Below are 17,168 nucleotides of genomic sequence, written 5' to 3'. Positions count from 1 at the left end.
GTCTTTTCCCGCCTCCCGGAGCGCGGCATGCCGGGAGCTGTAGTCCCGAGCAGCACCTGGCGGCCATTTCGCGCGGCGGCGCAGGGCACGCCGGGAAGCGCAGTCCGGGGGGCGGCCGCCATCTTGTGGCACCGGCCGGAGGGGGCAGGGGTCGGACAGCGCCGGTGCTCGCAGAGCGATCGCAGAATAGCCTCCGGGCCGCTTGGAGCGGCTGCCAACACCCCCCGTGCCCGGGCACAGCCTCCCCCAAGGCTCCCGAGCCTCCCTCGGGACAGCGGCTGACCCTCGCCGCACTGAGGGAGGGGATAATGGAACACTGTGGGAACAACACTCCTCTTCACAAAGTGATGGTTCCGCTCTGGGCTCGTACATTTTTAATGCTCTATGTCAGGGAATGGGACGCAACAGATAACCCTTGCTGGGTACGTGCCGAGGCTTTACCCCGTTCACAAAATGGGTCCAAAACCCCGTTTTTATTCTTTGGCTCCTCCTCCCCGTTCCTCAGAGGAAGGTGGGAACGCCTCTCCTGCCCACAGCTGAGCCCCGCTCCCGTTCACAGCCCCACAGACACCAGACACTGACGGACTTAAAGCGCTTTGATCCATCCGAGAAACAAAACCTGGAGCCACAAGCCCTCCTTGGGACAGCTGCCCCAGCTGCTGCCAAGACGTGTGGCACAGCGTCTGGAAAATGCAAAGGGCCCAAGTGTGTGTTAGTGACAGGGCTCGGTGTCCCTGGCAGCGGCTGAGAGGTTCCCAGATGAACAATTTTCAGGCTCGACCCCAGCAGCGAGCACAGCCCCACAGCTCCGGCCTGGGAAGCAACAAAGGGAGATCTGAGCAGAACAGTTGCACTAACCTCTCTCTGCTCAGCCCTTTACCTCCTTCATCCTGTATTTTAGTAAGAGGTAACTAATCCCACATAATCTTCTGGGAGATGATTGTCCCTTGGATTGTGTGTTTATACTGATTTTATTGGTCCCCACGACCAAATTATTCCCAGTCCATCATACACTGCAAAATACCCCTGCAAGCATCATTCTTTATTAAAGAAACCACCACTACTCACTACTCTTCTTTCCACAACAATTTCCAACTCTGCAAATCCAGCAGGATGTGGTTTTCTCATCTCTAACAGAGGCTTCTCTTTCCTCTCATTTCCCACAGCAATGGGACAACTCCTCCCAGCTGAAACTGGTGCCTGACGTGCAGAGCCCAACATTTCACTCAGCCCAATGCTCTGGGATTTCCTTCACCCCTTCACTGTGCAGTCAGGTATTCCCAAATAAGCAGCCCATGGCACCAATGCTTGTGTCTGGCATCTGTCCTCAAGATCACATTTTTCTGGCACATTTTCATCAAAAATTAGCCTAAAAGGGCTGTACTCTCCCTAACCTCTGCATGGAAACAGAAGACACTTGGAGAAGCAGTGGGTTTGATTTTGTTTCTGATGTGTAAAAGCATCCTGGTGCACACGGACAGGTGAGATTTACACACAGCTGAGCAAGGGTCTGAAGTACCTGCATCAGGTACTAACCACTGCTGCTGCCAGAAACTGAGTTTGACTAAAGCCAGGGATTTTGGGACTCTGAAGCTGGGCTATGCCACAATCAGACCTGGGAATGCTTTATGTTTAAACACCAAACATGATGTACCATCCTCCTGCAGTGACACAGGTCAGCATTCACACAAGGTACAAGATCAGCACAGGTATTAGCTAAAAAAAGGCAACTTTAAAAATTAAATGTAGTATTTCAATACATTAATCTTAAATGCACATTGTAAGGAAACTTGAAATCCTTGGGAAAGATGGAAGATCTTTGAAATAAATTATCTGCCATCCTCAGAGAGAAGGGTGCCTGGTCTGCAGCCAAGGCCAGGGCCTGGCTGAGGGACTCAGCAGCCTCTCAGTGACAGAGTGACAAATGCCACCCTAACGGGGACTCCAACTCCATGCCATAACTTAGTTCTGTTTTAGGTGCAGGGCTGCTGGTGCCTGTGATTTCTTTCAGGGGCCTCAGAGAACTTTAAGATTCTGTCACTGCCTGACATTTAATCCATTTCCTACAAACCCAAACAACATTTTGCCTACTAATGAGTGTTGTGTACAGAGCAGTAACTTCTCTGTGTACAAGGATGAGTCACTGCACGGTAAGACTTTAATTTGGATGTGCTATTTAAACCAGCCCTGCACCAGAGCTGCTCCTCAGCACTTCTCTCCCCTCTCCAGAGGCCTCAAAGAACCCGCTGCTCGAGGAGGAGGTGGCTAAAGCTCTGTGAGGGACTGCACCCCTTCGGCTGAGGGATGCAACACAAAGCCACAGCTGGAAAAACAAGTTCTCAAGGCCTGACTTGCACACAACACACTGTCCTGTGTCTGCTGGGTGTGTCTGCTTAAGTACATTATAAATTCATCACCACTCAGCCTCTCGTGCATCCCAAACCCCTTCCAAGCCTCAAATCCTCACTGGTGGACGCTCAGGCTGGAAGAACTGGCCTCAGTCTGTTTTATCCACATGAATGGGATGTGGCTTGAACTTCAGTTTTGATGAGAACACTCCAAAACTCCAGAAATAAAAGTGTCAGCAGAATATACCTACCAGGGTTTTAACAAGTGGTATTTTAATTTGTTTGGAAATGCAAGAGGGTTTAGGGAAGAGAAAGAAAATTATGTAGCAAGCTGCTGAAGCACAGGTGTTAAAACATGCACATTTTAAAAAGAGAGCTCAAGTTTTGGTGTGGTGACATGACACAGGATAAAGAGTTCAGCAGACACACTGGTTAACATGCCAAACATCTATAACAAATCACTGTGGCCTAGCTTTGTTTATTGGGAATCACTTTAGTAACCTGAAGTCACAAATAAGCAGTAAATAACAAAAACTACAGATAAACACAGGTTACACATGCAAATTCCTGTTCACATCTCACATGTGCAGGTACATTAAGAGCACAGTTCTAAAGAGTCTTGACAAAACCAGGTTTTAACAAAAAACGATGTTAAAATGCAGGTATGAAAACTTCCATGTGGAGAATATAAAGATACCTTTGTCCCTTTCAGGACTCCAGTGCTGCTTTTGATATACCAGAGATGTACGACAGCGACAAGATTCAAGTAAAAGCAGGAAGAGCTCGAGGAAATAATACTGGTCAGAGAATGGGCATTTACTTCTCACTAAAAATACACGGAATAGCCGAATAGGAAAGTCTAGCAACAGCTTAGGAAAAAAAAAATCACAAAGTTGTAAAGCTGACTAATCACTAATTTACCTATTTGCTATAGATAACAGCAGTGACATTAAAAGAAACTGCAATTCAACATTTAAAAATGCAACTTACATTTAAAGACTTTTCCAAAGTGAAATGCAATGACAGCCTTACACTCAAAATTAAATAGCTGCTAGGCTCAGACCAAAATACGGAATGTTCTAGATAAAATAAAAATACAGTGTTACTTTTCATTTTTTATTCAGAATGGAATTGAAAGACAATTTCTGAAGCTTGAAAGTAGTAAGTTTCATTTAAATGCAGTTTTCTTCTCTTAGATGAGCTTTCCACAAGGGTGCAAGATTTTTTTTCTGTAATAGCTTGAAGTGTCAAAATGAAAAGTTGTTGCTATTCTCACATTAAGAACAAATTGTTGTCATTAACTTAACTGCATATGCTTTTTGCTACAACATTTAACACATGAACAGACCTATAATGCCTACTGTATCTCACTAAAACAAAAAAGAATACAGTTTTTCCATCTACTACTTGTACGGCTTTTAAAAAAGATTAACATTAAAAACAAAGCCACGTGTTCCTTACATCCTTTCTTCTTTTTAAGCTTCTTTCTTTTGCCTGTAGTCTTCTGCCATTTTATCCAGAATTTTCTGTTGAAAGAAAGCAATTATATTTGGGATATATTTAAAGAGTTTCTCACAGGCACAACGTAAAGAACAGAAACATAAATCCAATTTCCAAGTTTCCAATCTGTGAACATTAATTGCAATTGCAAAGGTCAAACTAACAAGGTTGGCACGTCTCCCAGCCCTGCCCTGAAGTGGAGCTCTCCTTGGCAAGCCAAGGGAATTCCTTCCGCTTTTGTCATGGACTTGTGACAGCAACTGTGCCACTTACCTGGGTGGAATCTGCCCCCTACAGAGGCAGGGACACAACATCTCCCCTCCCTGGAGAAGGGTTAATTTGGAAGTTTGAGGAATTTGTTACTTTGATGACATTTGGTAGCAACATCAATTCATCAATTTAATTTTTCCTGCTCTCCAAGCAAAGGAAACTCGGAATTGCCACTGTGAAACAAAAGCTGCATTCACCCCTTCCTTCCCCAGTTCCAAACCCCACCATTGTGACACAGTCACCCACAAGCAGCTCACTAATCACTTCTGCCATGGAAAAAGCAAAGCAAGTCATGTTCCACTTAAATAATAAAGTTCACAAATCAGCATTATTCCCCCCTTTCCCTTTTTACATCAAGGCTTTAATGTCCCATAAGCAGGTACCTCAATGGAAAAAAAAAAAAAAGAAAAAAAATCGCTATGGTGATGGATGAGGTGGGTTTTCTTCCTATAAGATCCTGCATGGGAACTGATTTTCTGATCTAGTCCTTCACAGTGTTGTTTGTTTGGTGACAATTTTTGTGTCATCTGCCTTCCTGGGCCCTCTATTTATTTAGGGGTTCCCTGTTACTGCAAGGAGAAGGCAAATGTTTGGAGTCTCAGGGGCCACCTTTTCCTTCTCTGTGGAGCCCCTGGGGTTTGCTTTCAGCTCAGATATCAACTGCCACGAAATGCATTAATGTGACACTGCAGGACTATCACAATTCCTTTGGGATTGCCCTCTCCTGGAGGTGATGTTTGCAGCTCACAGTATCAGGTTACAGCAGCAGCACTGCCACTCATGCCATGCAATCATGTGATACCTCATCCAGTTGGAAAATGTAAGAAGTGCTCACAAAATCAGAAGTTGCAAAGGTTTTTGTTTTTTAAACACAAAAACTTCATCTTAAGCTTTGTTGACTGGTTAAAAACACTCTCAAAGGGACAACTGGAAGGGATCTGGGCCATCTGTATTTACTTTGCACTGCTTCTTCTAAGCCTGGCCTTATTCCAATTGGAATTCCCTCTTTAATCCAGATTTACAAGATAAAAAAAATGCTGGAGCCCCTCTTTAGACGGTGTATTCTGCATATTATTTACACAAGATGAAGTTTTGGAGAGGTCTACCTAGAGTTAAAAGTTATAGAATAAGCCAATTTCCACTGCCTGAAAGGTATTTTTATTCTCAGTCCGGACTCGTTGAGCTCTATTCCCCAGAAAGAATCAAGCCATTTAAAATGAACAAGTTTTTGCCTTACCTTCAACTTTTGATAATGAGGAAGGCTGCTGCAATGGGTCTTTTTTGCAACATCTTCATTTGTGTAGAACAGGGAACACAATTTGCAATAAAACCCTGTTTTGGGTACCACATAATTCACACCTAGAGGAGTAAACACCACAAAATAAACTAAGAGATCTACTCTACATCATTTTTAATGTCATTTGTCATTTTAGCTAAGTCTTAAAACCATAATTCATTTTACATTAAAAGCTGCTTTATCTTTAAGAGTCTCTGCTTTAGCTGAGTCAAGCAGGGGCCTAGTCATAATTAAATATATGCAGGCTTTTCTTTTTGTTTTAATTTAAAAAATCAACCTTTTAGATTAAGGGTCCATTTTATTGGTTCCTTCAAAAGAACTCACAATGTTTGGTGATCAGTTTTGGAGTATTTAGTATGTCTGAACTATTACCACTGCTGTGCTTTGTGCTAGCAATTGAATTTGTGCTGCTAAAAGATACCTCTTTCAAGTTCTGCCTATGGAAAGTGTCATGAAAAACGGTATGAAAGTAAGGAAAAAAAACAAAAGAAAATACTCAGTTTAGGGCAGGAGTGAAGAAGGGGGAGGAAGGGGAAGCCCTAAAATGACAGGCTATGGGGCAATGTGTTGCCAAAAATAAAAGTCAGATGAAATGAGAAATGCTACTGCAATGCAGAGAGATGTTTTGGAAAAGAAATGGAAACAGCCTTACCAACAGGAATGTTTGGCTGGTACGGCCCAATCCTAAACTCATCTGGGACAAGAGGCTTCTCTTGGACACTCTTTGTTTCCTGCTCACCCTGGGGCTCCGTGTTTTCCTGGGCACTTTTCTCAGTGTCTTGTGCCGTTGTAGCATCAGACGCTTCAACGCTTTCAGCCTTGGCATTCTCTTCGCTTTTAGTTCCATTTTCCAACGTTTCGTTCTCCTGCTCTGGCTCCTCAATCTTGTCCACCTTGATCTCTGCCAGGCTGTCCTCGCTCTTGCCGGCAGCCTTCACTGCCAGGCCTGACTTGCGGAGCTTCTGGTGGTCAGAGTCCTCCTCGTCGCCCACCTCGTCCAGGGTGACAAAGCCCTCCATGCTCCGGGGGAAGCCACCCACGTAGCGCTGCGGGGAGAACGGGGGCCTCAGGTCAGCTTAGGCTGCAGTGTTTCCCTCAAACCCCCCTAAGTTACAGGAGTACCTTCTCCAAACTCTTCCTCCAAGACCTACCTTGCTCATTCAAACTGTCACTCAAGGATGTAGATGTTTAACAAGGTTTCTTTGTATCCCATTGCCCCAGAATCAAGGATTCCATTTCAGAATGATTGTTTTTTGCATCAGGAGGGGCCACTGTTTCACCATAGCAACATGTGATTTCAACTTAAGAATAGAGCAAAAATCATACTCAAATTCTCAAGCTGAAAGTTTTTTTAACTTGAATATTTTAAGTGAAAGTACTTTTTGAGTGCACAAATTTTGGTTCTATTTGTGAGTCCCACATGATCCTCAAATTCATGCCCGAACAGAAGGTAAAACCTTACCAGAACTATTCTAGTATACCATGCCTACTAATGGTATGAAAGCTCATTAAAAATAATTAAAAGCTCTTTTCAACCAGTAGAAAGCTTACAGCATCCGCATTAAAAAAAAAAAAAAATCAGTAACAGAAACAAAACCAAACAGAAACCAAGCCAAACCCCACCAACCACCCGAACTGTGGAGGTCTCTTAAAAGCCATGTTTCATTAGAAGAGGGACTGTTTAAATTCTGAATTTTTGGAAATGTTCCTGTTGATATGGAGTCATCACTATTCCACATACTTAACAGCAATTGCTAACAGGACTGAAGCAGCATAAGCTTTGGGAATGTAGGTCTTCAAAGAATTAAGTTTGGGTTTGAGGCAGTTTATCACAGCCAATTCCCACATACTAATAAGGAACACTAAGAAAACTAGGAATTACCATTTGCATCACCAGTACTGGTCTCAGCACCATTATCTAAGCTCCTGACAGGAAGATCCCCCAAAACTGAAATCCATGCACATCTCATTCATTAATTAGGAACATGCCCGACTTTGTTGCAAAACAACATTCCAAGTCAACTACTAAAACTTTGCACTAAAACTACTCCACAGAACTGAGTATGATCAACAAAGGAGCTGGTAGAACATAAAACCATGTGGGATCACATGGTGAGAAAAAGGGAATTCACAGCAAGTAGCCTGTGACTGGAAACACCTTGAAACCAATTATTTTCTTTCTCAAGAGGGAAAGGGGAGATGGCTAACAGCAGATGGCCCTGCCTGCCTCTCAGTCAGTGTTAAGGTGTAGCTGTACATCCAGTTCAGTCCAACTCCAGATTAGCCTCAAGCCACCTGTAAATTTTTTTTTAACATAATTTCTGGGCTCAAGAGTAACTACAGACAGTTCTCTGAGAAACTGCTTGGGAGAACACAGTTCCTGGCTAAGTATTAGTCAAAAAAGGGGTGAAGAGCGTGGCAAGCAAACCCCCAGGGAGCAACAGGGGCAGAAGCCCAAAAATTAAATATTTCTGTCAAAACAGAACTGGGAATTTACAACTGAATCCATGTGCAAGTTACATCCAGCGAGATCTTCCACTTTCTTCACAGGAGCTTTAACACCTTTTTCTCTCCAGAAAGATGTTTTAAAGACCCACAGAGGCAGCTCTGCAACAGAATGTACACAGTGTGCTACCTAAGTTAGACTGGGCTTCTCCCACTCATTACATCACTGTAGGATTTACCTTTTTAAGCTTTTTCTTGGCTGCTGGAGTGGCCACAACATTGCCCTCAGTTTTTACGGTCACATCATCAGGCGTGTCCTTTTTTTCTTCAGTAGCTACATCAGCTAAATTGGCAACATCTGCATCCTCTCCTGCTGAGCTGCCACTTTCTAACAGTGCTGCTGCCTCCTCCTCATCCACTAGCAGCTCATCTTCTGACTCCAGGAGTAAACTGGGCTCGTCTTGCTCTGCCTGTTCCCCACTTTTGGCACCTGAAGGCTCAGCAGCATCCTCTTGTTTCTCCTCTTTTGCTTTTTCTTCCGCATTACCACTTTCAGGTTTCTGAGCAGCTTCTGTTTTGGACTTCTTATCACTGGGAGAATCTTTGCTGTCTGGGGAGTATGTTCTCTTTCTGTAAAAAGAATAAAGAACATTCTTGCTTGTAAACCTGGAGAGAGCCCAGAAATTACTAAAGAAAAACATCCTATTTCTCTAGACAAGCCTGAAAACTATTTTGTTTCAGTTCACAAAATGGAAGGCTGAGGGAAACCCTGAAGGACACCATTCTTTAAACATAAAAAAGGTTGCTGCAAGGAGGAATTATCCCTACAAGACAGGACAACTGCTCCTGGGTTTAAATTGCAGGAAGGCAAGGCTAATTAGGGACTGCAAAAGATTTCCTGAGGAGCCCGAAGAGGCTGTGAAATCTCCATGATTAAAGGAAGAGGGTGGGTAGCAAATTAGAAACAGTTAATCTCTGGGCACAACAATCATTTGATCCCAAAGCTTGCCTGATTCTTTTTTATTGTTTCTATACTCTGAATAAGGTATTTTCGTATTTCTTGTAAACAACATTATGCTTTAACAATAGGAAATTACCTGGTTTTATCCTTTTTCAGCAGCTCAACTCCTTTGTTGGGAATCTAAGATAAAATTTTAAAAAATCTGTGAGTCACAGCAGAGTATGATTCACACAACCGTTGCAGTATTAATTCAGACCAGAAGCCAATCCAGCCAAGTGCTTCCAGTTACTTTAACCCCCAAAGACTCTGCCCATGACACCCACCAAGTGGAAAGTAAACTCTGATTTTTTGTCACACAAGACCTGACCAACCTAGAAATCCCTTGCTTGTATTCACAGTAATTAGCAGTTACTTAATGCAAAACAAATGGGATATCCTGCTCCAGAAAAGTCACATGTAATTCCTGGTTTGTTTATGAACCAACAGAATGTGGTGCAGGCACTGGCACAGATCAGTCCTAATCTGTGCTTTTCTCTCTATCATTGGTGGAAAACTTTTAGCAGACTTCCACCACTTCACCTGTTTATGAAGCACTGAACAGGAAACGTCACTTGTTCGCAGTAACAAGGAAATCTATTCAATTTGCCCCTAAGTGCTCATTTTGCTGCATTATCATGTGCAACAGTAAGGTTTCTTCATGCTCCACAACACCACTGATGTTTCTAGGAGACAGCCTGACAGTTGAGATTTCTCCTGCTTTTATTATCACAGAACTTTATTATTATTACAGATTATCTTGAGCTGGAAGAGACACATAAGGATAAAGTCCAGCTCTTCACTGAAAGGCCCCTGCAGGGGTTGAATCCACAACCCTGGCATTATCACCACCCTGCTCTGACCAACTGAGCTCATCTCAATTTTATACCGACTGTTCCAGTCCGAGTAAGAGAGACTTATAATTGCAGGAATATTACCCTGGTGTAACGTAAAAAAACCCCTCAGCCAGCTTTTCCTTCCTTTGTTTGAGCTGCACAGGCAGAGGTGTAGTTCTGATATATTTTAAGTTTTCACAAACCTTCATATTCAGAGAAGAGGAAGAAAAAAAAAAAAAGGAAGAGACATTATAGAATGTAATTACTCCATTCTAAACGGAGTAATTTTAACTAAAATCTACACCATTTACTCTCAAATCTGAACTATAGTAGTAGTTTGGGGTTTTTTAATCAGAAAGGAAAATCCTTTAACTTGTTCGAGGCTTCCTAACACCACACTTGTGCCAAGTAACTGCACTTGAGGAGCCAGAAAACATTAAAGCCAACTGGTCCATTTTACAAGCAAGTTTTCAATAAGCAACAGCTGTCTTCTACTTCCCTTTACACCTTCAACTACAATTAAAAAAGTAAGAACACTCCCTACCCGTAACACCAGTTTCTTGTACTTTTCAGATAAATCCACTTTCACACATCTGCCCTGGAACCAGAGCGCCTTGTTGGCACAATGCTCAACCATGGCCAAAGCATCTTCTCTGGTCTCCATCTCGATGAAAGCCTGAAAAGATTAAAACACACATTAAAATGGACTCTGAAACACACACCACCTTTCCAGTCAAAGCTATTTAACTTAAAACACAGCACTTCCAAAGAGTGAAACAAAACTATGAGGTTCAGCTACATCCATCCTTTCCAAACAGTGACATTTACCCAAGTGCTCTACAAACCCCAGCTTTTCAATTCAGTAATATCTGTCCCAGAGAAAGTTCTGAAATTAAACAGGCATTTAAATAATCTGCCAAAAAAATCACCATAAAGGAAAATATTATTTAAATAAAAAAAAGTATCAGGACAATGAAACTCTTATTTAGTGCTTATTTAAGCACTGAGCTCCCCTGAAACCTGGGATCTTCACAGGAGCTGTTAAAAATCCCCCATATTTTCTGTTTTTTGAGAGAAGCCTGAAACAGAAAGGCAACAACTGCTGCTCCTCCAGCTCTGAAAGGAGTTCCTCCTGGGAAAAAGCCAATGGCACATTAAGGTTGCTGAATGAGCTTTAAACAAACACATCTGGGTTGGAGTATCCTTGCCAGAAAACTGAAAGCTGTTTCAACAGCCAACTTAGGCAGCAAGGGATTTTGTTCTTCCAGTGAAATAAGGTCAGAGAGGACTTCATAGGGGTCACACAATAGTCTAATAACTTTTCACAGGCATTAGGGGATTCAGGCACCCATCTCTTTGAAAAATCAGTGGAACTTCCTATTTAACTCAAGGGAGCAGTGAACTGGGGCAGTAAAGCTTAAAAAAAATTAGAGCTAAATAGTTTAAACTCCTGTATATTTATAGAAATCATGTCCATGAACATCCAAAGCTTTTTACCATACACATGCAATGGTCTGTCTTCAAACCTTTCTTTTACAACCTAGAAAACCACACCAGGACTGCTTTTGTTTAGTTTTAAAGAAAAGGATGAATTAAAAAAACATATAAGAGTGGAATATATTTGTTAATGTTTCAGAGGTAATGGTTTTTCAGCCCTAAGAAAGCAGTCCAAACACTCCAAGAAATGTTCATAATCAAATAATTAAGCCTCAATGCTAAAATACCTTCTTCCAAACTGAGGCCTGCTCCTGTTTTTAAAGCACCTCCTATTGCAGAGCTATTTCACAGCAAGATCCATAGCAAACCCCCACCTAGACAGACCCTGAGTCATTTCCAAACCCATGCCAGAGCAGAAAGTGCACACAAGCACCAGCTAAAGGTGTGCAATTTCTTCACAGTTAAAACCCCCTTCAAACCCTCCCCCAGGGGTGCTCCCCAGGCAGTTACCTGGCTTTTCATTCTCATGAGGATGTAGTTCTTAATCTTCCCGTAGGGCTCAGCCAGTTTGAGCACAGCATTGTCAGAGTATCCTGAATGGGGCAAGTTGCTCAGGTGGATCACACGACCAAGTTCTGGTTTTGGTGGCTCAGTCTTTTGGTCAGGCTTACCCTCAGGTTTCTAAGATTAAAAGGGAATGACATTTTTTGAAGAGCTATATGTAAAATATACACAGGTGACTGTCCCTTGATTAATTTGATGCAACTGAGAAGTACAAGAACGAAGTGTAACTTAAATGCAGCAGCCTCTTAACACTGACTGCCCCAGATTAAAATACGGCAATGCTAAAAAAAGCAGAAGTGTTTTACCTTTATTCTCTTGTATTTTTGTGACAAGTGGACTCTGACTGGTTTCCCAAATACCAGGGCAGGTGTTGTTGAATAATATTCAACTGCAGCCTGGGCATCTTCAGTAGTTGACATTTCAATAAATGCCTGAAATCACATAGAACCAAATTTAGTGTTGCTCCTTCAGGAATCTAATTTTGTTCCAAGTTTTCAAGCTCCTCCACGCTTTTTCAAAAAAATAACCGCATCAGAAATGAAAACAGCTTTTTGGTTACAACATGAACCGACTTGCAGAACTTGGCATGAAGATACTTTATTTAGGTGCACAAACAGAACTATTTTGTTTGTTTACATTCCACCTAGATTTGGATTTGGAACACTCAATTGCTTCCTGCTTTTTCACTTCTTTGATATTGCCTTTTTCCACAGTTCAAAATATGATCCATTGTGTATACAAACTAAGACCAAGTAAGTTTTCAGATCGTTTTAAAACAAGAGCAGAATGTGATGCTGTTGCGAAAGCTATGAACAACTAACGAGGAGTTTTCAATACTTAAGTGAAAATGCAGTAGTACAGCATTTCTGGAAACACACTCCTCCCTTCCCACATGACCTTGGTGATGTGTGTAATCTCATTTGGTGGCTGAGAAAGTACTTTTACAAAACCAAAGCTCAGACAGTGGCACTAAGCCCACCAGAGACACCAGCCAGCACCACCAGCAGTGCCCTGGGACCCAGCCTTACCTCATTGATTTTGTTTAGAATCAGGTGATTTGTAATTATCCCAAAGGGTTCAACGAGCTGAAGGAGCTGGTATCTCAAGTTCTTTCCCCTCTGGAAATCCATGATGTGCACAACTCTGCTTGTTTCCTGTTGAAGACAAAGCACATGTACACAGCAAGAAAAAGCCCTGTGCACCAGCAAACCTAAAGAGTCTGCTAAGGCTTGCTCTACTGGTGTAGATTTTTAAATTTTTAAAAAATTTTTCTATCTATCTTCACTAGTAACCAGAACAAGATCCAAACAGAAAACACAAAGAATTTCCAGGGATTTCCAAAGGAAGATGCCTGCCATGCCAAAGCTGCCCTTCTGTAAGTTTGTGTCCCACAGTTTCATCATAAAGAGAATGTCTAAAGAAGTTCAGTACTGTTTTGGAATAAATATTTTGTAGAGTACTCAACACAACAAATGCCAATCTCATGCCAAAGCTTCAGTACTTCCACACAGACAAATTTTAATATCTCACTTCTAAAGACAATAAATTCATTTAAAAAAACCCAAACAAACCCCAGGCTTCAAGATAGCACAGAAAACTTATATAACAAAAATGCAAGTTAAAAAAATAATGAATTTTAAATACTAACCACTCTGCCCTTTTGCATGTGTCTGGGTCCTTGCATATTTCCATTTCCAGCTCCTTTAAGAAATTGAAGGAATGAACAAGCTTAGTTCAACCTGTAAGACTGGGATTAACATGTTTCATCACAAGTTCTTAAAAGATATGTCACTTGTAATACCAAATCAGAATGACATCAAGTTTTAAAAACTAATTATTTCAATGCAGTCTAAAAAGGCTTTTAATGTATTTCAGAGCTCTTGTAACTTAGGGTCCTCATTCCTGCTCCTTCTGTTCACTTTACAGAAAGAGCTGAATTTATTGCTGTTCAGGAACAGCAGAGAGTAAGTACAGCTTATTGGGAAAAAATTTCCTGTTTTAAGTAAGATTTACCAGAGCAAATCATCTCTGTATACACAGGATGTGAGATTTCTTTATTTAAGACCCAACTGAGATTTTAGGTTCTAAAACATCACCAAATCTATCGCAGTGCCCACTTAAAAAGCAAAAAAACAAAAAAACCCCCCCACAAAACCAAAAAACCCCTTTCAAACAGTTTGGCTTATAATTGAATTTGACATGTTTTGAAAAAGTAACAGTGTTATTTTAATGAAATTAAGTATGAATGCATCTATGATCTAAAGTGTCTAAAGTACTCTGTCAGGATATCCAGGTAAATTAATTTTGCTCTTTTAGTCATTTGAACTATCTAAAAGTAGGAAGTAAGAGCATCAGGCAAGAATATGATTCTTAGCCTCCCTTCCTGAGAGGAAGAGCCTTACATCATCCATCTTCCCATTTCTCACTTGCTATTCCAATTTATTTCTTAAATTCTTTTGATATTACTGGGGGAAAAAAACCTCTTAGAACACTGAATTCTTACAAGTTTCACCCAGAAAACTCCACTAACATGTAGCTACTCAGAAGACAGATACAAAAACCTCCTGGATGGAAAAAAATCCAAGTCCAAAACATGTGTAGATTAACCAGTTAAAAATCACCAGCCATAGGGAGTTGGCAGCTGGCAGAAGGGTGAAGTGTGGGAATTCAGTACCAGTTTTTAGTCCCTTCCTGGCCAAAGTATTTCAGCTCTACTGCTCAGAAATGTGTTTTCCTTTGTTGTTTTAAACACTGGTAACAAATTAAAACAAGAGTTAAAAAACCCCAAGAACAACCCATCAAGAAGATAAGCCTGGTAAAGGTAGGTGCTTGTTGAGGTTACCTCTGGGTCCAACAGGAGGTCCTCCAAGGTGGAATGGAGGCGGTGGTGGTCCCAAAATGCCTGGTGCAGGGTTTGTAGATTGCTGCAACATAAAGGGATCACCCCTAGAAAGAGGAGAAAACACACTGTCATTTTAAATCAAAAAACTGTGAAGCTTTCATTCACAAAACCCCCTAATTTCTGCAGAGCTTCTATGCAGACAACTTAGACTACTTTTACTGCTGCCCTTTAGCTAGAAAACAAGGGCAGGAATCCATCTGAAGCAAAGGAGGTGTATTGTTTCACATAACACGTTAGGAACGTCCTCTGCTTCAACTAAATTATAAATACTTCCAAATTAATTACTACTTACATTCCATGTCCTGAATCACTGTCAGGATTCCATTCTGGGTATCTTAAAAGAAACAAAATGAAAAGAAAATATAAGAAATATGCGATCTTGTCTAGGTGTGTAACACTTTTCACACAAGCAGCAATACCTGCAGGTGTAACACAGCTGCAGCACAGGCATCACTCCAGGCCCTCTGCTGGAGCCATGAACAGCACTGATAGAAATGCTGTTCTTCAGGACAAACTCCCTACACCGTTTGCAGAACTGCTGGTTTTACACCAAAAATGTACAAGTTGCTATCAGTAATTATAATCACAATAGATTCTCAATTGCTGAGATCCAATGGCTACATATACATCAGCAGGATTCCAAAGTTATGAACCCTTTTTGTCCTGGAGATGCTCTAAGGTTGTTTTTATTCCCTACAAGGCACAGAATGTTTTCTAAACCTGCTTTGTGCAACGTATCAGTTATTTAGAATCAGGGAACATCCTGAGCTGAAAGGGACCCACAAGGATCATCCAGTCCAAGTCCTGGCCCAGCACAGGACACCCAACAATCCCAGCCTGTGCCTGAGTGCCAGCCCAGCGCTCCCTGAGCTGTGGCTGGGCTGGTGCTGTGCCCAGGCTGAGCCCTCATCCCCAGTTACTGTACTTCCAGTTCATACATTTCGAGCAGCAGCTGACAGCGGCGGCTGTGAGTCGCTCCATTGATGTGATGGTTCCACTCCTGCAGCAAAGTAAACAAGTCACAATTAGCAGCCACACATGGAAGTCCTTTCCACAAAGTCATGTCCTACAGTGCAGTATCTTCTCTTCTAAGCTGGAGTTTTGCAGATACATAGATAATGGAATCTGTTTGTGGTGTTTTGAAGAGACACTGACATTGGACCTACCTCCTCCCTCCTAACCAGGGTGAAAGGGTGTCTGATGGGAACTGGGCTCGCTCCTGCCTCAGAGTGCAAAGCTCCCTGGAAAACTACAGCCCAGGCACACAGTGCCATGGCAGCCTTTGGAACTGAAGGCTGAGTGTTTGTCTTCAGGCATTTCAGAATTTCCTCCACTCTGCTTCATTCCTCAAACTTCTACACATTAATGTGTAGTAAACACTTCAATTTTTAGAACCATAAAGAGGCCAAGAAATTGCACGGAATTCAGAAAGGAAAGACTAAAAGAAATGAAACTGCATAGCTAGGACAAACTACAAGTACATAGGTAAAATACAAAATATATGACCATTCAGGGGGAATGATCAAGGAAAAAGCAGATCTAAATCAAGGTGGTACAAAGGAAAAACAATGACATTAAAGCGTATCAGCCAGATAAAACTCCTCCTGGTTCTGGTTTTATCACTAGGAAGGAATGAGGGATTTCTACTTTTTCTCTGCAGACTGTTTTAGCTACAAAGGGAGGATTTTTTTTTAGTGCCTGATCTCTGTATCTTTACATTCTTACAAGTAGGAGCACAAGTCTGTGCTTTATTCACATTTGTGAAGTGAAACCCAGGAGTTTCCCTGCTGCACATCTGGAAGCCGCAGCCTGACCTTCACTCTGCTGCTCCTCAGGGAGGAAAGGGACCAGCAGAGATAAACAGAACCTTGGGGCTGAAGGTTTTCTTCAACTGAAGGTTTTTTCCGTATCAGCCACATTTTCAACTATGAACACAAAGAGCACTAGCAACTGCTTTATGTGGCTCTTCTTAAGTTTGTTTCTCCTCGCACCCACAAAGGATTTTTTTCCTAATCACTCATCTTTCCAGATTTTTGGTCTCTCTGCCACACTACAGCCATCCTTCTGCATACAGTGAGACACTCCCAAGGCTCACTGTAGTGTTTCCATATGTTAAATGCCTACTCTGCACTTCCCATGAAGCAGAAAAACCTGGATTTAAAATCTCTCATAAAGTACTACAGTATTACTCTATGATGGTCCTGACATGGAGCAAGATGAAATCTCCATCCATTTTATCAAGATGTAAAATGAGAGCACCACTTTTTCTTGTTAACTGGACAAGATGTAGGCTCTGCAACTATAAATAGACTGGCAATTAGGATGAAAAATACCCACCAGAAAAAAAAAAATCTATGAACCATTCAATATGAAGTTTCTTCAGTTCAACACTTGCTAACGTGTTAGCAGTACACTCTAAAAAACAGTCCTTTAAACCCCCCAACCCCTCTAAATGTGGGGGCACAGTCAGTAAAGCCTCAGTGGCTGGTTCTGACAGATGTAGCATGCTTTGGATCAACACATAATTGACAACTATTCTAAACTGATGTAGAAATTATCTGCAAACTAGAGG

The 17,168-nt window shown here is 41.8% G+C and overlaps 1 protein-coding gene across 3 annotated transcripts in view; it reads right to left on the bottom strand.

The window, feature by feature from the left end:
• Positions 1–2,810: 2,810 nt before the first annotated feature.
• Positions 2,811–17,168, bottom strand: part of MATR3 (matrin 3) — a 26,082-nt gene continuing 11,724 nt past the window's right edge. For 2 of the 3 annotated variants that reach the window (XM_085073245.1, XM_085073244.1), the window contains exons 3-15: positions 15,535–15,596; positions 14,889–14,930; positions 14,537–14,640; positions 13,343–13,395; positions 12,723–12,848; positions 12,000–12,125; positions 11,641–11,811; positions 10,238–10,369; positions 8,958–9,001; positions 8,100–8,490; positions 6,068–6,461; positions 5,356–5,477; positions 2,811–3,874 (exon numbers count right to left, since the gene is read on the bottom strand). In XM_085073245.1, coding sequence (XP_084929371.1) covers positions 3,824–3,874; positions 5,356–5,477; positions 6,068–6,461; positions 8,100–8,490; positions 8,958–9,001; positions 10,238–10,369; positions 11,641–11,811; positions 12,000–12,125; positions 12,723–12,848; positions 13,343–13,395; positions 14,537–14,640; positions 14,889–14,930; positions 15,535–15,596 — 1,818 coding nt within the window. In that variant the 3' untranslated portion in view covers positions 2,811–3,823. The remainder of the gene's footprint in view (positions 3,875–5,355; positions 5,478–6,067; positions 6,462–8,099; positions 8,491–8,957; positions 9,002–10,237; positions 10,370–11,640; positions 11,812–11,999; positions 12,126–12,722; positions 12,849–13,342; positions 13,396–14,536; positions 14,641–14,888; positions 14,931–15,534; positions 15,597–17,168) is intronic. The other variant, XM_085073246.1, reaches the window with a different exon arrangement.

This window comes from Lichenostomus cassidix, chromosome 13 (assembly GCF_008360975.1).
Source record: "Lichenostomus cassidix isolate B80296 chromosome 13, HeHo_3.0, whole genome shotgun sequence".
NCBI classification, from domain to species: Eukaryota; Metazoa; Chordata; class Aves; order Passeriformes; family Meliphagidae; genus Lichenostomus; species Lichenostomus cassidix.
The sequence above is the reverse complement of the archived record's forward strand: the minus strand, read 5'-3'. Positions and strand labels throughout refer to the sequence as shown.